This window comes from Pelobates fuscus, chromosome 1, assembly GCF_036172605.1.
Source record: "Pelobates fuscus isolate aPelFus1 chromosome 1, aPelFus1.pri, whole genome shotgun sequence".
In the NCBI taxonomy this organism is placed as follows: Eukaryota; Metazoa; Chordata; class Amphibia; order Anura; family Pelobatidae; genus Pelobates; species Pelobates fuscus.
This window is the reverse complement of record NC_086317.1, coordinates 449,773,327-449,796,298: the sequence shown is the minus strand read 5'-3', so window position 1 is coordinate 449,796,298 and position 22,972 is coordinate 449,773,327. Positions and strand designations below refer to the sequence as shown.

Sequence of the window (22,972 nt, the reverse complement as noted above, 5' to 3'; positions counted from 1 at the left end):
TTTTAGCTGCAAATATTCACTTGGGACAGAGTTAGAGCACCCCAAGGTTTATTGCTACACGACACTAATTATGTCTATGGGATTCAAGCATCAAGGTTATCCTCAAACAAAAGTGATGAGGATAATTGTCTTTTTTTTATACGTCTTTGTGAAGTCAAGATTGTGTTTTCTTTCTTTCTGTTTGGGGCATTTCAGTATCCGTCTGTAAACAAGAACATTACAAATATCAATGGTTTCTTAAACATTTTTGGCTTTTTCACATAATAATCAAAACCTATAATCCGTGGGATAAGTTATTTTTATTTCATTCTGGAAATGTAACATATTCATCCTCACCTTGTGGTATCTGCAGTAATTGCCTTCCTGACAAAAGGGTAAGTGCCGTTCAGCGGCCATGCGTCAATGTGTCTGACTCCTGCAGCATGTTGGTGGATTCCGGCCGCTGCGGATCCACACCAATTTGTAACCCCACGTCCGCCCACGGTAGTGACTATGTCGGCGTGCATGTGAAGTCATTCTGAGTTCGGCCAATCTGAGTTAAAGGAGACGTATTTAAACTCCTTTCTTGCCTTTCCTCATTGCCCTGTCGTGGTTTCCCTAGTGGTTGTCCGAGAGTGTGTTCCTGAGCGTTTATTTCTGGTTATTGACTTTGGCTTCGTTTTGACTTGCCTGTTTTCTGGTATCCTTGACTTTTGTCTTTCCCTCATTGTTATGTCTCTTTCTGTTCTGACTATTCTCTGGTACGTTAAGTCCGGCCATTCTAATGCCCCGTAAGACGTTACCTTTAGTCCTACGTGTGATACAGTTCTGCGTATCTGCGACAGGAAAAGGTGTTCTAGAACTTCATAACAACACACACAGCTTCTAAAATCTATTGGATCACTGCCTGTTAATAGAACATTTACAAAATCTGCATTTTGTTTAGAAAGAAAAATAATTATTGAAGGCATAATATACCTTTCTGTGAAGTGTCTCCTGAAGGAATTCTGTGAATCATGTTATATCTGAAAAACCTTACACCTTTGAGAAAATCAGCCTTGAGCCAAAAAGTGACCGGGCTCACACAGGGGAACTCTTGCTTACTTATGTTCTTATTATGATCCAACACCAACAATCAAAAGTTCCTTTTTAATTCCACATCTATTGACTGTTGTAGTGCCATGCGTTTGGGATATTTAGCTCTATGTTAACTTTTACTTTCTTCATAGCTTCTGTGTTTCATAAATCACATGTCTCTTATGAAATGCTAAGTTCATTTCATTAGTGAGGCCTTTTATGTACTGTTAATATGTGCTAAATGATCCTGAGTTAATTCTTGCTAATTTTAGCTCGATTTATATCGTTCAATACTCTTGATGCAATAAAGTAAAAGAGTGTTTACTTATTCATTCAGAAAGTCGGCTTTAATGGGTTACCCCAAGATCACGTCACTGTTTTGAAGTGGTCATGGTGCTTTGAGTAAGTAGGTGAAGCGTTTCAATATGAAACTTTGCACGTACAGAGATATTTTATATTGCTGCCGGAGGTGTAACTCCATCTCCAGCAGCATCATTATCTACCCCAGAGCAAGAGCTCCAAGCTGGCTAATGGCAATTCTACGCATAGTACATGCACATAGGTTGAACGCAATCAGTTGCAAAATGATTTGCCTCCTTACACAGAAATGACACAGGGGTACTCCTAATATTTTTAACTAACCAGATTTAAAAATGTTATCACTTTTATTTAATAAGTAAAACTGTGTCCTCTGTACACCAGTTTGTGTATATAGTAATATGATTACTATGTTTTGACTGGCTGTTAACCTTTCTTTTGATAGTACATCCAAAGACCTTGTCTCTGTCTTTGAATTGTTCTTCAAGTGGTCCTACTTTATTGGGTCCAGACCCATCTGTGGCATAATAGGACATACAGCATAGTAATGTTTTGTGGCACATAAAGCTTGTGTATGCATACATATGTTCCCGGTTTCTTTTTTTAGGGCATTCTATGGCAACTGTATTGTACATTTTTGCTGTTACCATACTTTTCCAGCAAACCTAGCAATATCTAGTCAACATGCGAAGAAAAAAAAAAAGAGAAAAAAAAATATTATTAAAAAATTCTAAACAAAATACTGATTTTGTAAATGTTCTATTAACAAGCAGTGATCCAATAGATTTTAGAAGCCGTGTGTGTTGCTATGACATTCTAGAACACCTTTTCCAGGATGAAGTTAAAATAACTTATCCCAATGGATTAGTTATTGATTAATTATTTTAATTAGTTTTGATTAATATGTGAAAATGCCAAACATGTTTAGGAAACCAATGCAGAATATTTGTAATGTTCTTGTTCACATACGGAAACTGAAATGCTCCAAACAGAAAAGAAAAAAAAAAAAAATTGTAAAAAAACAAAACAATTATCTTCATCACTTTTTTTTGAGGATAACCTTGATGCTTGAATCCCATGGACATAATTAGTGTTGTGTATCAATAAACCTTGGGGTGCTCTAACTCTGTCCCAAGTGAATATTTGCAGCTAAAAAGTAAAGGTTCCAGAACAGAATTCTATTTATTTATATTTATTGTCATTCTAAATTAGTTATTTTAATTCTCTGCAACTGTAATTTTAGGATTAGAATATTTTAGAACAATTGTGGTGTTTATTTTATTGACATAGCTTTTCTTATTCTTTTAAAAGTATTTCATTTGCAAGTCTATTATTTTTAAAGCTACCAATGTATATTTTTACCGGGTTTTTTTTGGACACTGCCACCCTTGAGGTCAGGTCTATCAATTTAAACCTGTATGAATGTTGAATATGAATTGAAAAGATCATTAAAAAAATGTAAAAATAGATTCTAATTTGCATGCAGAAACATAGCACTTTAATCAAGTAAATTCTCAGTGAAGTCAGTGTTGTATAGAGGAGGGTGTCCTTGTGTTTGACATGTATGGTGTCATCAGCCACCTGAGAATTGACAGATGTTGTCATGGTGGTACGTTAATATCAAAACACCTGTCACTGTGATGAATCATGTAGAAAGCTGATCAGCAGTATGCATGCAATCAAGTGATATGAAAATTATAGTGAGAGTCAGGATTTACAATTTCAGTAGGAATATGTCAAGGCTTTTAACTGTATTAGCGAGCACAGTTTGAATTCACAGCTACTGATGATGTTATGACATAAACATTTATTGGCTAGTTGACATAATTGCAGACTGGCAGTTATTATTTGTTAAATAGATGACCTTGTACAATATAGCTCATGAATATCATATACTATTGAAGGTTATCGCATCGTAGTATCAAAGAATTCTAGAATGAAACAGCAAATCTCCAATGAGCTTATATTGGAGTAGGTACGAATTCTGAGCTTAAATCACATCGCCTTTAGATGCTCTTCGTAAAACAGTAGTTTGAGTGGTTTCATGTAAAACTGCTTGGTTCCTAGACCTTGGAACACAGGCTGGCCATCGGATGCATCTCTATACACACATAATACAGGTTTATTCCTTTAAATAAAAGGTTATGGCTAAATGTCTGGTTATTTCATACGCGAGATAGGGGTGGAATGGATGGGAAATTTGGCTAAGGCTGACAAAACATCATGCTTGTTGGAGTTGGGTATCGACTATTTGGATACCTGTCTAGACTAGCATTTAACAACTATACTTTCTTTCTTATGGAATCACAGATCTATTCAAAAATTATTATCTAGGTCTACTGTCATGTGAATTATGAATTATTTAAACGCTTATCAACATTGAAATTATAATAACGCACAGTATATCTACAATGCATATTACATACATTTTGTTACTGTGATGTGAACGGTCATCAGTGCAGACAACTTCATGACAACGTAAAAACGTATTCTGTAATATCTAGAAGCAAAATGTTTGGAAAGCATTTAGTATATACTGTTTTAGAGTTATTTATAGAATGTTGCTTTTTCACACCTCTTGTCGGTGTTTATTTTCGGCTACAGGCTTATTTGTGGTCTTGCTATTATTTTTAAAGGAACACTATAGTGTCAGGATTACAAACGTATTCCTGACACTATATTTGTAAAATGTGCTTTTTAGGTGGCCGGCCCCCCCATTCCTCCCATTAAAAAGATGACTGTACTTGCCTTATTTCCGGAGCCATGCATGTCTCGTCGAGGCTGGCCCAGCCCTGCTCCACTTCCTTGGCTGAGATCATCAAATTTGACGATCTAACCCAATCCAATGCTTTCCAAAAAGGCAGTGTTTCCTATAGGAAAGCATTAGGAGGCTATTGTGCATGCTCAGCAAAATTCACCAATCAGCATCTCCTCATTGAATCAATACATCTCTATGGGAATCATTCAGGGTCTCCGTACAGAGCATGGAGACGCTGAACATCAGTGTTACACACTGTGCAGCTATGACCCAGGAAGCACCTCTAGTGGCCGTCTGAGTCTAGATATTCGTAGGCAGTTATGTAAACACTGCCATTTCTCCAAAAAGGCAGTGTTTACATTAAAAAGCCTGCAGGGGCAGGCTGTTGACACAAGAAAAACTACATTAAGCCATACTTGTTCTGGTGACTATAGTGTCCCTTTAAATTTATGCAGTAAATTGATGACATGCTGTGAATTTGTACTCTGCTGTAGTTTGATTTTAGATACAGTCCACATGGAGGTTGCATTCTTACTTATATACTGATTTTATAAGTAATCCACACTGGGGAGTGATGGGATATTTTGCCCTGGGACATAGAAGGATATTCGCAGTACATGGTGGGGAGTTATGGGAAATTTTACTCTTAATCTATGGTCTATGTTAGAAACAGTCCATACTGAGGAGAGATTGACATTTTTACAGTTAGGCTCATCTTGATTTTTGAAGAGGGCCATCGTAGCCTTACAAAGATGGATTTACCCTTAACCATACCATTTATCACAGATTTATTTTAGAAGATTTCTGTACCGCGGTGTGGCAAATTTTGCCCTTAGTCCTTTTCACATTGATTTTAAAATCCATAAAAAGTAGTAAAATTTTACTCTTAGCCAAAATTTTACTTTTAGCAACACATTTAATTACAAAAGAAGTCGGTACTAGGGAGGCCTGAGTTTATTTTTTTAAATTTATTTTTATCTGAGCATTACTTTTTTTTTTTAAATGGCTTAAAAGTGCCAGTTAATATATAAAATACGTTAGTGTTGCCAGTGTAATGTTATGTCAAGTTTTGAGTATAATGGGAAGTAAAAACAAATCTCTCTCCTAACTAAGAATAAAGGAATCTGTAACATTGACAAAGTTGTGTTTGGGCAAAATAAAATGGGTAGTGGTTTCTTGATTTAAGATGAAGGCATTGCCAGTCACATGAAGAGTTGTAATTTGAGAAAGAGACTCCAAAATCCATAGCCTAATTGGCATATAAATTAGAATAACATAATTCTGTAGAACATTACTATTTGTTAGGTGCATTTGTATTTGCTAAAAAGTTTTAAAAATGGATCTTGCATTTACATTTTTCAAAAATTGTGTTTCTAGATTAGCATTTACAAGCAATAAGGCACTCAAGGATGCTGTTTCTGTAGTATACGTTGCTTGCAGGGCTTAGCAGGTAGAGCAACAATAGTTGCCTAATATGACTGACAAGATTGAACAGCTAAGAAAATTAATTTTCCCCTCTTTGCTGTTCACTTTCGTAACCACACCTGGATCACAAATTCCCTACCCTTCAGGCCTTCTCCCCAGCTGCAGAACAAGAGGTGGCTGTGCTTCTCCTCCCCTATCCCACCACCTATCCGCTTGATCCCGTAACTTCCCACCTTATCAGATCTCTCTCCCCCTGTCTTGTGCCATCCTTAACACACATCCTCAGCTGCTCTTTCATCTGGTGTTGTTCCTGCTCCGCTTAAGCATTCTACTTTCGTACCCATCCTAAAAAAAGCCATACCTAGACGTATCTTCCACCTCCCATATCCCTGCTTCCTTTTTCCTTAAAGCTTCTAGAAAGATTTTTCTTTACTCGTATGACTCACTTCCTAAATTCCAACTTCCTCCTCGATCCTCTTCAATCTGGCTTCCGCCCCGTCCAATCTACTGAGACTGCTCTTATTAAAGTTACAAATGACCTAACCACAGATAAACCCAAAGGCACTACACCATACTAATTATTCTTGACCTCTCTACCTCCTTTGACACTGTTGATCATGTCCTCCTCCTTCAAACTCTTTAATCCATCAGTTCCTGTGTCCTCTCATGGTTCTCCTCCTATCTCTCCCAATGTTTGTTCGGTGCCTCCTTTTGCAATAATACCTCTTTCTCTCGTCCGGTCTCGGTTGGAGTCCACCAAGGATCAGTTCTTGTCCCCTTCTGTTCTCTCTTTATACTGCCCTCTTGGCAAACTCATTCACTCCTTTGGATTCCACTACCATCTATATGCTGACAACACCCAGGTATATCAACTCCTCCTCTGATCTCTCCCCCACGGTCCTACAATGTGTCTCTGCTTGCCTTTCTTCAATCTCTGATTGGATGTCTTCCTACTTTCTGAAACTCAATCTCACTAAAACTGAGCTTCTTGATTTTCCTCCTCATAATGCTGATCCTCCTCCTTCACTTTCCCTGCAAGTTGATGGTACTTGCATCAGTCCGTCCTTGAAAGTCTTGGTGTTATCTTTGATCCTGGCCTCACCTTTTGCCTCATATCCAGTATGTTGCTAAAATCTGTTGATTCCCTTTCTCTTGCAAGATGCTGCCAAGGAGCTTATTCATGCTCTGGCAATCTCTCGCATGGATTACTGTAATTCTCTCCTAGTTGGTCTCCCCAGAAGCCAAACAGTCCCTTCTGCTAACTCATGCTTGCAGGACTTCTCGCGGGCCACTCACTTCCCTTGGAACAGCCTGCCTAACCCCATCAGACTCTTCCACAGTCATCAATTGTTTAAGAAGTCCCTCAAAACATCTCGTTCTGGTGACGGTCAATTGAGGGGAGAACTTCAGCAATTGAACAGAAGTCAGTTTTAGCATTTTTTTTTTTGGGGGGGGGGGTGCGGGGGGGGCAGCAAACCTACCAGAGGAAGGATTACTCTAACCAAAACCAATATTTTATGAAAACAATAGTAACCCTCTAACAATGCTTCCCTTGTTTGAGTTTCACTATTGCCAGCTTTAAATGTTTACTTGTGAATATTATTATTATTATTAGTATTATTATTATTTTATAATAAAACAATTAAATAAGCATAGATCTGGAATTTGTCTGTGCCACAATTTGTTTATTATTTTACAACAGTAATATAATAGACATTCCTAACATGCCAGGATTTATAAAAAAAAAAAGTATAATGCAGCCCTGTTAAATGCAGGTTCAGTAACTTATTCTAATGGAAAGTAGGGATACTATGCCATGCTATCATGGAAAGTAAAGGTCGTGCACCCCATTATGCCACAATCAGTATTTTTAACCTTTTGTGTTATTTTATACAAAATTGTGTGCATCATTGTGTTATTAAAGCCGAGAAGCAATTTCATGCTTGAATGAAAAAAGACATGGTGATAGCAAGGGACCCCCTTTATTTTTCTTTTCTTTTCGGATAACACTTAATTAGTGCTATCGGTCAAGTGACAAGAACTAATGTGATTCATTTAACGCTTTAAATGCTAACCTTGTACTTCGTTATAATATATTTACCACAACTGTATTTTCATTGTTGTTGGTTTTTTTAAATGTGAGAATTTTTGTTGTGATTGTATTACAATCACAACAAAAATTCTCACATTTAAAAAAACCAACAACAATGAAAATACAGTAAAGCATGAATATAATGCCTAATATTAATTTCAAAAGACAATATGTTTCAGACAAGTGGAAATGGCAAAATATGAAGATAATAGTATACATTCATAATATATAACATAACGAATGAAAAACAAGCTAAAAACATTAAAAAACTGAATGAGTAAGAAAGTATGAAGCTCCCTAGATAAATGGTTCAAACATTCCAAATCTGGATGCAAGTTAGGAGGTCCCCTTACTTTGTGAGCATATTTTTATTGTTTTAATTATATTTGATTTGTTTTCTTGAATGTGAAATAGCTATATAATTATATATTTGTTGTCTTGGACAAATGCCAAAGGCGTACAAAATGGTTTGAGTTATACCAGTAAGAACAAGTCAGTTGTGGTGTGCCAAAACTGTTGAACAGGTAGACCTGAAAGAGAGCCCACCTATTGAAAAATAATAAGAGGGAGAGCTGGGTAAGTTCCAAATGTTGTCAGAACATCAGGAGGTAACTGGGTATATAGGCAGTAAAAACCCCTCCTACAACTCCAGGCATATTACCTTTACATTTGTGGTTCTTGACAAAGGTCTTTGTGGTTCTTGACAATAGGCTCTGAGCTATACCAGTAAGAGCAAGACATAGAATGTGGCGGCAGATAAGAACCATTCGGCACATCTAGTTTTGTAATACTTTGTTAGTCCCTGGCCTTATGTCACGGCCACCGGTTCGCCACGAGGTGCGGTCGCACCCGACTGTGCTGACGAACTGAGCTTACCTGCTCAGCAGCGAGTCGGGAACCACTCCGACAGATCCTCCTGGCCGCCTGCCCTTATTCAATATGGCGTCAACCACGCGATCGTGGCCATATATAGCACCGCCCCCCAGACTTGTGCGACAGTCACGACGTTGACGCACACTCACGTTCTGGGGTCAGAGGTCATGCTCTGACCAATCACAGCCAAAGGAGGGATATTTAAATCCCTGAAGTTTCCTGGTTCATTGCCCTATCGTGGTTTCTGTTCCTGGTTCCCAAGAGTGCGTTTTCTTGTCCTGTTTTTGTTATTCCCGGTATTTTGACCTTGGCTATTCCTGACTATTCTGATTTCTGGTTTCCCTGACTTGGCTTGTTTAACAATATTGTGTATTTCTCGCTTCCCTGACCTTGGCTATCCCTAGGCTTATCTGTCTTTAACATATTAGTCTGGCCATTTTAATGACCGACTTACGTTCTGTCCTTTTCTGTCTATGTAGACGTTACATAGTTCTGCATGCTTGACCACACTAGCAGTCGTGACACCTTATCTTAAGTCTAGGATAGCCTTATGCCTATCCCACGCATGCTTAAACTCCCTCACTGTGTTAACCTCTACCATTTCAGCTGGAAGGCTATTCCATGCATCCACTACCCTCTCTGTAAAGTAATACTTCCTGAAATTAATTTTAAACCTTTGCCACTCTAATTTAAGACTATGTCCTCTTGTTGTGGTAGTTTTTTTAAATATAGTCTCCTCCTTTACTGTGTTGATTCCCTTTATGTATTTAAATGTTTCTATCATATCCCCCCTGTCCCGTCTTTCCTCCAAGCTATACATGTTAAGCTCCTTTAACCTTTCCTGGTAAGTTTTATCCTGCAATCCATAAACCAGTTTAGTAACCCTTCTCTGAACTCTTTCTAAAGTATCATTATCCTTCTGAAGATACGGTCTCCAGTACTGCGTACAATACTCCAAGTAAGGTCTCACCAGGGTTCTGTACAATGGCATGAGCACTTCCCTCTTTCTACTGCTAATGCCTCTCCCTATACAACCAAGCATTCTGCTAGCATTTCCTGCTGCTCTTTTACATTGTCTGCCTACCTTTAAGTCATCAGAAATAATCACCCCTAAATCCCTTTCCTCAGATGTTGAGGTTAGTAGGGCATCAAATATTCTATACTCTGCCCTTGGGTTTTTACGCCGAATATGCATTATCTTGCACTTATCCACATTAAATGTCAGTTGCCACAGCTCTGGTCCATTTTTCCAATTTATCTAACTCATTTGCCATTTGGCTTATCCCTCCTGGAACATCAACCCTGTTGCAAATTTTAGTATTGTCAGCAAAATGATATACCTTTCCATCAAGACCTTCTGCAATATCACTAATAAAAAATATTAAAGAGAATGGGTCCAAGTACAGATCCCTGAGGTACCCCACTGGTAAGTAGACCTTGCTTCGAATATACTCCATTGACTACGACCCTCTGTTGCCTGTCATTTAGCCACTGCCTTACCCATTCAACAATATTGGAATCCAAACTTAAAGAGTGCAGCCTTCTATGTGTAACAGTGTCAAAAGCCTTGCTGAAATCTAGGTAAGCAATGTCTACTGCACCACCCTGATCTATTATTTTAGTTACCCAATCAAAAAAATCAATAAGATTAGTTTGGCATGATCTCCCTGAAGTAAACCCATGTTGTCTCTGATCTTGAAATCCATGTGATTTTAGATGTTCAACAATCCTATCCTTTAACATGGTTGCCATTACTTTATCCATTACTGAAGTAAGGCTTACTGGCCTATAGTTGCCTGACTCCTCCCTACTGCCTTTCCTGTGAATGGGCACAACATTCGCTAACTTCCAATCTTCTGGGACTACTCCTGTTAACAATGATTAGTTAAATAAATCCATGAATGGTTTTGCTAGTACACCACTAAGCTATTTTAATAACTTTGGGTGTATCCCATCAGGCCCCATCAACTTATTTGTCTTTACTTTTGACAATTGAAATTGCATTTTCTGTTGCGTTCAATAGTGTAACTTTTAAATAATCACATTTCTCCTGGACTCCTTTTAAACTGCTCCAGTCTGACAAATACTCCTTTACGCATATTCTAATTTTAGAAAAGTCTGATTTTCTAAAATCTAAAACTTTTGGTTTTGTGTGATGTGGCTCAATCACTGTTCTTATATTAAACCACGACTGATGATCACTGGATCCTAAACTTTCACCTACAGTAATATCGGATACCAAATCTCCATTTGTTAACACTAAATCTAGTATGGCCTCCTTACGAGTTGGTTCCTCAATGATTTGTTTTAGAGATAAACCCAGTAGAGAGTTTAGAATATGTGTGCTCCTGGCACAAGCAGCTGTTTTGGTTTTCCAGTTCACATCCGGAAGATTAAAGTCACCCGTGATAATAAATTCACCCTTCATTGTCATTTTAGCCATTTCCTCAACTAGTAGATTATCTAACTCTTTTGTCCAGGGGGCCTGTAAATCACACCTATACGGGTTACTGTGTGATTTCCAAATTCTAACATAACCCAAACAGACTCTATGTTCGCCTCACTATTATTAGAGTAGTTTTTATGCTCTCCTTCACATACAGGGCCACCCCTCCCTCTTTTTTTTTTTGCTTTCTCTGTATCTTCTATTTAAGGAGTATCCTGGTATTGCTATATCCCAGTCATGTTTCTAATTATACCATGTCTCAGTAACAGACACTAAATCTACATTCTCAGTTGCCATTATTGCCACAAGTTCATGGATCTTATTCCCTAAACTGTGAGCATTTGTAAACGTGGGTAGTTGCCCCCTTAAAGGCACACATATCTATATACCAGGAGCCAGGTCCAGGCTCCTAAAAAGGTGAGAAGCCAATTTTTTCTTTGTACATTTCTGCTGTATGTGGGAGTAATTACACTAGAAGCTGCATTGCTTCCCCTATTTCCCTGCCCGCTTCTCTCCTTTACCTATGAGGTACTTGTGAACCAGAAAAATCAAGAATTTGGTGTCACCAGAGTACACATATGCCCAAGTGACTTGAGCCTATCCCAGGAGGCTCTGTCCCATGTGAGTGAAACCATTGTGATCCGTACCACCATAATCACCAAATTCAGTGTCACTACAATATTGCACTATGTTAGCTTTATTGTTACAGATTCATATATTGAAACAAATTGTTTAAAAACGAAAACTGTGTTAACCCATAGGGGTAAGTTTAAAAATCTAAAGCGTTCCACTTATTCACCAGTGGTGGGATATATTCACTTTTCACTTCTGTGTGCATCTTTTCTATACTAATTTGTAGACATGACTCTAGGCTTATCATTTTTTAACACACTTGTTACAGTTACTTTCTGTCCTTGTTTTGGGTGGCAATTGGATTTATGTTTTATCACCCTTTTGTCCCCCCCTCCTAGTTTAAATACTAGCAAAACCTCTGAACTGCTCACTGAGAACATTTGTTCCCTTTTGAGAAAGATGCAAACCATCTTTTTTGTACAGTTCATTTCTATTCCAAATAGAGCTACCATGAGAAACAAAGCCAAATCCTTTCTCCCGGGACCTTTCACCAAGCCACGAGTTAAAGTCCCTAATACGCATCCGCCTGTCATTCTGAGTGTTATGCACAGGCAGAACTTCAGAGAATGACAGTGTGGACACAACCTGCCATATATCATTGGCAAGAACACAAAACACTTCCTTTACCTCAGAAACCTCATTACAAGCCAAATCATTTGTCACACGATGGACAAGTACATTCAATTCCCCTTCCTGCTTTGCTTGCTTAACAATATTACAAATACGAATATTATCTGTAACAGTAAAAAAAGAAAACTCTTGGCAAAATCTTAGACAGTTGAAGATTCTGTAAAAACTCTCCAGAATATCTCCAATCACATACTTTGAAGCAGCACGTAGAAGTAGCATCCAAGACAGTTGTGGTTTGCCAAAACCAAAGAATGGGTAGGCCTGAAAAAGTGGTCAAAAATATTAATGCCACCTCATCTCAGAACAGAAATAATTAAGCCCCCCTCCTATGATTAAGACCTTGATTCAGCAACTGTTGTATATTGCTGAAAACTTGCCAGGTTGCATGGAATATAAGCATGAAGGACTTATTGATGTAATTAATTGGTAAGATTGGGCCCAGGCGGAATGTTGAAACAATTAAACTATGTTGGTTGTAAGATAATGTATTGTATGTAAATACTGCTCCTAACTAGCTGCTGTGAGAAAATACTGTCTCTTCCCATCGCCCGTGTCTAGGTGCAAAATAAACAACTGGGCCTGAAAAAAAAATTTCTGAATGCTTGGCAAACCTTAATCTTCCCTTTTGGCTCCTCCACTCATGTCACGTGTTGTAGCAGCAGTTATAACCATACCTAAAACAGAAGAAATTGTTATACTAAAAGGTTTTAAGTGAGCCTGTGGTTAGTGGGACAAACCGTATAATACCCAAGTACTGGCTGACCTTTCTTATGCCAAGCAGTGAAACAATTAAGCTAAGATTGGTGACTTTGGAGGCCTATGTAGCTGCCACGTGATGTTGAGCATCTCTACCTAAGATTTGAGTCGTTGGGTACGTATGTCACATAGCTTTGTGGTGGAGTGTTGGCCTCTTGGTAACAATCAAGAGATTCAAGATAGAAGTCTGATTCAGCTGTTCTATATTTTTTTTTTACCTTCCCTCTCCTTCAACAGCTCCATCTATCCTCCTTTTTTATAATATGAAATATATATATATATATATATATATATATGTATATGTATATATATATATATATATATATATGTGTGTGTGTGTGTTTACAGATATACTCTGTGATTGTGTGTGTATTGTTTTTATATTATTTTACAAATGAATTGCTAAATAATTTTACATAAATGCACATTTTAAGATTTATTGATAATGGTCAATGGTTTAAAATAAATGTTTTCTTCTAGACAGGAGTACAAAAATGTGATTTTATCAATATAAGGAAAGTAATTGCAAAAAACAAACAAACAAAAAACCTGAGAACAGCTGCATTACTTCCCCAATCTCATTTTCCCAGGAGATAATTGTGTTACTCTGTGATTTCCAAAACAACAATCCAGTAATATTTCAAGCTGTGGTCTGATCCCAGATGCCAAATCGTTCTATTTATTGCACGAGGCATTTCATGTATAGCATTCATTTCAGTGGGCGTTACTAAGAAAACCATATTGCAGTAACACAAAAAGATACCTGTCTGAACAAATTGAAGCCTTCCAATGAACCTAAATTATTATTCTGTGTTTTGCATGTGATTACCCAGAATCCCAAGGGTCATTACTCAAAACATCAACTTTGATTTAGTGCTTTCAGAGACATTACCGTGTTTTTAAGCGGCACTTTACACACCAATAAGTCATTTTTGTTTTCTAAAAAATGAAATTGTAATCTGTGCACCAGTGAATAACTGCTAGGAACAGATTCTTTTAGTAGAAAATGACAGCAATCTCCCAGAAGTGTGTGTATTTTTGCAATTCCAAAACACATGTTGAAAAATATGCAAAGATGTCATTCTTTGTACTTGAGATTCACATGGCTTTTATACTGTGCCCATGCTTGATTTGAAAAATAAGACTCTCAAAAAAATTCAAAATCACTCCCCAAACCATATGTAGTAGCAATACATTTGTATATGTGAATATATGGCAGTTTTACACAAAATGTTAGTGAGACTAGCCACTGAAAACATAGAATATCCCGTTATAAGCATTATTCTACATATGCTATATTTGTGAAATGTACAAAATTATATATTTTTCTCTAATTGTATTATTCACTAAAGGGAAATTTATGAAAAGTTAAAAACTAATTTTAAATTTACGGCAAAATAATTAAATTGGAAAAATCTCCGAGCCTCTATTTTTCCAAGTTTGCTTACTTAAAAAACAAAACAAAAAAAAACAGCTAAAACAAATGTAGCAATTACCTAATGGCCATCACTGGAAACTGTAGATCTTGTAAGTTTAATACAAGCCTCAGATTATGTACACACTATGACTTGTGACATGTTATATTGCTTATATTTCTTCATTTTAGGCGTCCAATGTAAAGTACAAACTTTCATAATGACTTATAACAAGTGTTACAATGGTAATGACAATGCGTTAGCGGATAAATTCAAGATGGGCTGCACTTTTTTTTCTTTTTTTTTTTTTAAAAAGGAAAACATGCTTATTAACTGTGAGACAATACATATTCTGAGAGGTATTAAGAACATGCAGATTGACAAAAACTTTCACTGGTATTTGTATGTTAAGCATGCTTAGGTTGGTCTTGCCAGTGGTGTTCGATCAAGAGAGGCAGAAATATATATTAAATATGCACTGGTTGATAGGGTAAAGTGAAATAAAATGCATGAAAAGCAAAGCGTGTAACTATAAGCTTAGAGTAAGCATAGCATAGCCACTGGGTAGCAATCATGTACACTCTGGCGGGTTGGCAGCAGGCCGTTGTCGTTAGCAAGCAATCATTGGGGAGACTTAATAGGCTGCATTAAGCTGGTAGACAGCCACGGGGGCCCAGGAGACAGAGCATATTTTATCTGGGCAGCAACCTGCGTAGTAATAACTGTTAAAAATTAAAATAGAGGCAAACATCAGCCCGGTACCCGGATGGGCGGCAAAGTATGTCCCCCAGGTCACGACCTGCCTCTCTAGTCTGCGGGTCTGGAGTCCATATGAATGGTAAGGGTGGTCGGTAGTTGTGGATGGTCCGGTAACAGGTAGGGTGCGCCAATCTCGGAGGCTCAGAGATTTAGCCGATGCCTCTACAGGGCCACTTCATGCAGTCTCTGTGAACTGAGCCTCTGTGGATCGAGTCCCATATAGCGGTGCCTCACCGGCCCAGGGCTCCAGCATAGTCCAGTGCACTCTGGTCCGCTGCCCGGGCGTAGTCTCCGCATCCGCCACCAATGACCTGTCGTGCATGTCGAGTCCTTGTTCTCCCGGGATGCAGGCCGTGCCTTGGGACTTGTCTCTGGTTGGACTGAGGCTTAGGTAAGTGAAGGCTGCCGCCGGGGTGGCGTTTCTGCGGTAGCCGAGCTCTCTGCTTCCTCCTCTTCTGCCTCCCAGAGTTTGGCGCTGAGGTAAAGCAGTGAACTGTGGGTTTTGAAGGTTTGAGCAGAGTGGAGGTAGGAGCCCTCAGGGGTTGTCGCTGGGTTTGTGTGGGTGAGGTGGAGATGCGTGAGCGGCTTTCTATGCAAGTCCAAAAATCTTGGCACATTTTGTCAAATCTGTCCGTAATGCATTCCAGCCAGTCTGGGCTCCCAAGGTCTGCTTGGTTTCCTGTTGGCCATCTTTGACGCGGTCTCAGGGTTATCAGAGACCGCGGTTGCGGCAGCTTGATTAGCGTTCCCAGTGGGGACCGGGATCTCCCCTGCCGGTCCGAAGGGGGGAGGGTGTAACGGGGCTTCAGGTGGTTCACTACGGGGTGTGCAGTCCCCGGCTGGAGATCGTCTGCCTCTCCCCACCGACGGTTCCACCGTCCCGAAAGACCAGTTTTCTGAAGGTAAAACTTGCAGGCTTGGTGATCTTTGTCAAGAGTATCTTCTGTGTTCGGTTCCGTGCTGACTATATCTCTTTTCATTCAGTTTTAGCCCATTTAGGCCTTGTGCTGGTCGGAGCTGATATAAAGCACGTCTGGCCAGCTTGAGGATCAGGCCCCGCCCCCTGTTATATTGCTTATATTTCATCCATGTTTTCTTACATTTACTGTCTCAACTCCCATACTCTACCTGGTAACTAATAGTGGTGCCACCTGTCTTCTTTTAACTACTGTTCGTTAACTGTTTTAGTTAATTAATAATAATGTTTATTTATTGTGGTTCTGAAAACGTTTTGAAACTCATAAATTTTGTGCTAATATTAAGCGAACTGAATGTGTTTACCGTTTGTGTTGTAGGTTATTTCACAGCTACGGATTCTCAGCAGGTCTGTAACGGCTGGCTCCAAATTCGATAGAGAATTATGGTCTAATGAATTATCCCCTGTCCTTAATTTATGGAAGAAGCTGAATCAGGTATGTTTTATATATATTTACTATTTCTATTATAAAAATACACTTGAATATGGGAGTATCAATTTCGATTGTAACGTGGTATTGCATACTGAAATATTGTTACAGAAAAAGATTTTCGCTAAAAGTTTTAATAAACAAGGTATTTGCATAATGCATTTCAACATTATGGCTGTGTTAATTTGTACCGTGATATGCTGGTTGATTTTGCTATCATAGCTAGAACTGACCATGCAAATGAATTTAACCTCATTGGTGCTGTCTTCCCGGATACCATTGCTCTGGCAGCAATAAGGAATTGCCCAACTGCACATGCACTCTACAGTATTTCTAAAACAGATGTTAGGACCTGCATGACCATGCCTGAAATATCATCGAAATATAATGATCTTTGGGACACTATAGTGCCAATAAGAAAAGTGCATTTTATACTTTCCTCCGCTGCATTCTCCACACAATTACCTCTTCAAAAGCTTTTCCCATGTGACAAAATGAGCAACAGATAAGTCACTCTCTGATAAGTGACCGTTCCTCTATAGAGCCTGTTAAAATTTGATCCTGCTTTTTTTTGTAGTTGCCTCTAAATCAACTATTGATCTTGCAACTTTAGTTTTCTTCCATTCTTTATTATTTGAGTTGCTGGACCATAAATTAAACTCTAGTATGCTTCCTACAAAATTCACTTTCGGACTCTGTAGGTGAGACATTTTAGTTCACCATTCCAATTAAGGTAATTTCAGTATAATGAAATCTATAGCATTCTATTGAACGTGCTTTCTCACAAAGATCATTCACCCTCTTTTTTTCATGGAGGATTAATACTACTTCTACGAACCGCATGCTTGTCTCAAGATATGTACTTTCATATCTAAATGTTTAATATTACACAGTGTAAATTTTTGTGTAGAGAAATGTTTGCTTTGAACGTAAATGGCTCGATCTTAGATATTTGGCAGTCAATAATTAAATTAAATAATATCAAGGAAAAGAGCTGACATGTGAGACTATCAATTTGTATTTGTTGGACAACCATTGTTTAGTTACTTTAGAATAAATAAAATAATTTCTCATAAAATATGTAACCTTTATTAAAGGGTCACTCCAAGCACCATGACCACTGCAGTGATTTAAAGTGGTCATAATGGTTGGAGTCTAGATGTTCAGCGTTTCTCAGTTCAGCATAACATGTTGACAATTGATTACCCATGGTGGCAAGGTCCACATCCATGTCACTCAAGTCCTCCGTCAGCCTGGCCTGCAGGAAGGGGGAATCACATCAGTAAAGCAGGATTAAACTGAAGGGAGAACTTGGCCTATGTGTGGGATCTAATTAATGTGAATTTTGCCTTTTTTTTTCCTTCTTTTTTTTCATTTTTGGTTGGAAATGATTGACAGGCACATGTTATTTGTGCTAATTTAAAATGTAACCCTTCCATTTCCAGTTAAGTGGATGTCAAGAGTCTGTATTGTATGTAACAATATAGCTAGATGTATATCCATATTGGATGTATATACACCATACTATGCAATATACATATATATCATGCATATACAATGCATATTGTACATTAAATAATACAGTCCATACTCCACAGAAATAACCCTTAATTTTTATTTTTAATGTTTTTTTGTAGTTGCCCCTAAATCAACTATCCTCATACAATATCATCAGCAATGCGTAGGAATAAAGAACAAACTAACATTGTGGTTGTAAACTAAGCAGAGGTTAGAAGAATTGTAAGCTTGCCACCTACAGTTCTGTATTAAAAGTCTGTATTAATGCACTTTCTAGAGGCATTAAAAACAATCTACCCAGTAGGAGAGTTGTACAGACTGGGTATATATTCCGTATTCCTCTTATTAAAGTATCTGTTTTTAATTTGTTTACTTCAGTGCACCATTGATGGTTTTCAATAAATACAGATTTGAGAGCAACTGTGCAAAATGTAAGCCAGACTAATGAAAACCTATATAATGTCCTGTTCTAAGTGTTATTCTACATGTGCTATCTTTGTTTAAATGCACAAGATGATTCACTAATAGGGCTATTTACTGAAGTGAGAATGGTCAGGAATTGAAAGTGATTTCAAAGTAAATGTCCCATTTAAGGCAGAGGAGCTAGATTAGGAAATTCTCCAAGTCTGCTGTTCTTCAAGTTTGGCGATATCAGCCTAATTTTGAAAATTATTTTTGAATTCACTTTGAATGCTCAACAAGTCACACTTTAGTGACTGACGATTAGCTCCTAAAACATCAGTTTATTATCAGCTCACATCAACTTGCCGTGAGTACGTATATCGCAATCGTTGATCTCCATAATAGTCCGTAATTGGTGTTCTCGTACTTGTGTCAATATCATAAGGTATCAGCATTTTTGTTTTTCTTCCAAGCTTGCTTACTTGTAGAGATGAACTGTTCTTTTTCTACACGATGATTAATAGAGGACTTTCTCTGAAAAGGGTTCTGTAAAACATGAATATTCTGGAATCATTAGTTACTCATTATGCAACAAATTGTTCCTTTGAAATCACTGCTGCCTTATTTTTTCACTTAGATGCCCATTATATGAAAAAGCCTATAAATAGACCACAGACAGCTCGAAGTTCACAATTAGCTATTGGAACTGGAAAGAGTAGTCATTCTGCTTGAAGGTCTATTAAATAGCTTTTACGCACTATTTTTAATGATGCGTTTTAATGTATCACTGTTAAAATCTACATCATATTGAAAGAAACGGCAATTTTTTTAGGTCACAGCTCTTTTCTAGTTTTAAGGAGTACATTTAATGACCGTTGCAAATAAGACATTTAAGCTCATTATTTGGTCTAAAATTTTAGCTTCCATTAGCTGCCAAAAAGGCCTTCCACTGACGCTGGACTACAGGCCTCATGATTCACAGTAGGTAATGTTAAAAAATATGATTGCATATTGAACCTATTGGATACTTCAAAATATAACATATAAGCATAAAAGCCATTGTAACTACTTATCTTCCTAAATAAGTACTTTAGGTAGCTTGTTATAGGAATCAAAATTAGACTGGTCCGGTTGAACCAGATCAGCAATTACCACTTTCAGTCTTTCTGCCAAAATTGTTGAAAATATTTTGGAAATTATATTAGTAAGTGAAATTGGTCTATAATTTGATACATGTCCAGGATCTTTCCCCAATTTTAATATCAGACATACAGAAGCATGGAGCATTTCTGCTGAAAAAGCTTTGTTCCTCTCCATGTAATTAAACATTCTAGCTATCATAGGGGGAATCAATTGGTCCTTAATTCTTTAAACAGGGACTTCCCCCTTTTTTTCTTTTATCAATTGGTCAATTTTTATTGAGTCAAAAGCTTTTCAACGGGATACAGAAGATAAAAAGGTAAGGGTATTCACTGCCATCCCCATCGCAGTAGTGATTATAGGGTTAGAACACTAAAGCCAGTGGTTGCAAAACAATATGTACATTGACATTAACAAAGGTTGCATATTCCCATTTGAGTTTGGTGCCATTGCTATTACTCAATTAGTGCTTCCTGTCACATCCGGTGTATTACCGATTAGTCATTCTGGGCATCTTTTAATTTGAAGCATATCTTTTGCCACTAAATCTTAGCCTTTACGGCATCACCCTTACTATACTGTTACAATGGTACAACAGTGTTAACCTTGGATTTCACCCATGTGGTCTCGAATAACTAACTGGCTAACGCCCTCAGCTGAGTGGTTTTGATCTGTTGGCTGCTGCCATCTATCCCCTCGTGTTCTCTTTTACAGTACACGTGGTATACCCTTTGGTGGAGGGGCTATTCCCTATTCTAAATTACCCTCTAAATTACCCTCTCTGTGATACTTGACTCTTTAAAAAAAAAAAAAAAAAAAAAATGAAAGAAAGATAAAGATACACCAGTAGAATTTTTTTTTTAAAAGGGTTTAATTATTTACAAAATGAGTTTGCGCCAGTTGCTTGTACGGGTGCACTCTGTATTCGTAATAGAGCATATAAAATCTATTTAGAACAGTTGGTGCATCTTATGTTTGCCTATACCATTCCGAGCTCGGTTGTTGATATGGTTGTTGATCCATGAAAACTAGAAATCACACCTCAGCTTGGCCCGTTAGCTGTGACCTCCCTTCCTCCCATCTCCTTGCTTTCCCCATGTCTTCGCTCCACTTTCTTACCTGTTCATAGTTTTGTTTCAGAAGGTCCACCAGATTCTTTGTGAGTTTAAGCCCCAGAAATGTGATGAAATCCAATCTTCAATCCAAAGAGAAGGAATTGTGAAGCGCTTGTACCTCAGTCTCTGGTATGCCCAACCCTAATGCTTGCATCTTGGTTACATTTAATTTATAATAAGATAGTTTGCCGTAATCCGTTATTGTCTGTAATAGATTTGGGAGTGAAACCCTGGGCTGCATCAGTCAGTAGCACATCGTCTGCAAATAAATTTGCCTTATATTCCCGTCCCCTATCTGGATGCCGTGGAAGTGTGGCTTCTAATCTTCTGTGCTAAAGGTTCTAAGGCCAGAACGTATAGTAGAGGAGACAGGGGCAACCTTGCCTTTTCCCATTTGTTATTGTGAAGGGGTTAAACAGAAAAACAGCATTGAGCACATCGCGCCGTCGGATTGTTATATAAGGCCCTCACCATTGACAGGAATCCCCCAGGGATGTCAAATTTAAGTAGCACCGCCTCTAGGAACCCCCAATGAAGACAGTCAAAGGCCTTTTCTGCATCAAGGGACACCAACAAGCCTCCCGAACCTGATTTTCTTTTTAAATTGTACAGATCCGCGTAGTATCATGCAAATTCATCACTGATATATTTTGGAGTATGTATTTTGGTTCCCGTTCGCTTTGTGAGATATGCTATCTTTTGAGAGGCTTGTCGTTCCTTCAATCTAGCGGCTAAGAAATTACTCGCCTTGTTCCCCTGAGCATAAGTATTGACTTTGTGGTTTTAAGCTGATTACAGGTGGCCTGAAGGGCATGCTGGTGAATAAGTCTGGTCAGGTACAGGTTCTGGCTTCTAAGGGATAGAGATGGTGTTAATGGGTTTTGCACATTTAGTGCATAAAGGTCCTTTTGCCATTGCTTCAATTGTGCCTGAGACTGTTTACGTAGTGCAGCAACTCTTTGGACTTCCCCTTTTTTAAGCTTTCCGGTTTCAGAAAGATTGCCGGAACGCAAGGCACTTCTGGTTGTTGGAATGCAAGGAAGCGTGTGATCATGGAGTCAGACCGGGAGATTGCTGATGTAACAAGGACCAGCTGGTGAAAGAGATCAAGTAAAGAGGTGATCCCAAACAGATGATGCTGGTTTGCATTGGACCAATGATGGAGAAGGAAGCAGCTCATGTGATTAAGGTGGACTCTTGGGGAATAGCCCTATATAAAGGACTTGTGGGTGGAGGGTTGTTAGGCTGCTTTTTTTGGTTACATTGTATTTGTGTAATTGTTTTTATTCTGTGGTCCCTGAGGAAGTCCCATACTCTGCTAAAGGGACGAAACGCATAGGACCCACCGCTATATTCATTTATTTGCTTTTATCGTCTTATTAAAAGCTGCTCTTTTTCAACATCCACCCGGAGTCCTGTATTTGAGTGGAATAATCCAGGGGAAGTTTCCCAAGCCCCCCACACCATCAGGGGAGGCACCTTACATGCCTGAATCATACAAGATCTTGTGAGTGCATTATAATATTTACACTATATTATTTTTGTATATTTCATTTAGATACCAGCCGGCTCCCTCTTTCTGTGTGTGTATATATATATTGCTTCAATTGTGCCTGAGACTGTTTACGTAGTGCAGCAACTCTTTGGGCTTCCCCTTTTTTAAGCTCGAAATAACGTTCCTTAATTCAGCCAATGAAAAGGGTTTATTGAGGAGACCCACCTATCATAGGTAACTTAAGGTTCTGCAAAAAATCATTTTATACTTGACCTAGAATTACCCCCCTCTATTTACTAATAAATAGTGAGCTGTAATAGTTTCTGAACGCATCAGCAATTTGAATGGGATCTAGTAGCACGTTTATTATCAACACGTTTCTTGTCCCTATGTCTTTAATTTTTCTTCGAAAACTAATTGGTAAGGATGTTATTCACTCTGTTGTTGCCATAATACCAATTCTGTATAGTTTTTTAAAAAATTAAATTTCAGCTTTTCATTCATTTCATCATTAATCTCTTTTTTTATTTTAATTATTTCTTCAGCTAAACCTGATTTAGGATCTAATTTATTTAAACTTTCAAGATTCGCTAACTTGATGTATAAATCTAAAAAACGATTTCCCTTTCTGTTTCCTTAGATAAACATCAGGTTTTATCAAATATTCTCTAATAGTGCATTTTAAAGCACCCCAGAGTGTAGGGTCAGACACCTTGTTGTTATCATTAATCTATA

The 22,972-nt window shown here is 38.1% G+C and overlaps 1 protein-coding gene across 1 annotated transcript in view; it reads left to right on the top strand.

The window, feature by feature from the left end:
- DYNC2H1 (dynein cytoplasmic 2 heavy chain 1) overlaps nt 1–22,972 on the top strand; it is a 330,703-nt gene that overhangs the window by 221,395 nt on the left and 86,336 nt on the right. The window contains exon 84 of the mRNA XM_063430335.1: nt 16,457–16,573. Coding sequence (XP_063286405.1) covers nt 16,457–16,573 — 117 coding nt within the window. The remainder of the gene's footprint in view (nt 1–16,456; nt 16,574–22,972) is intronic.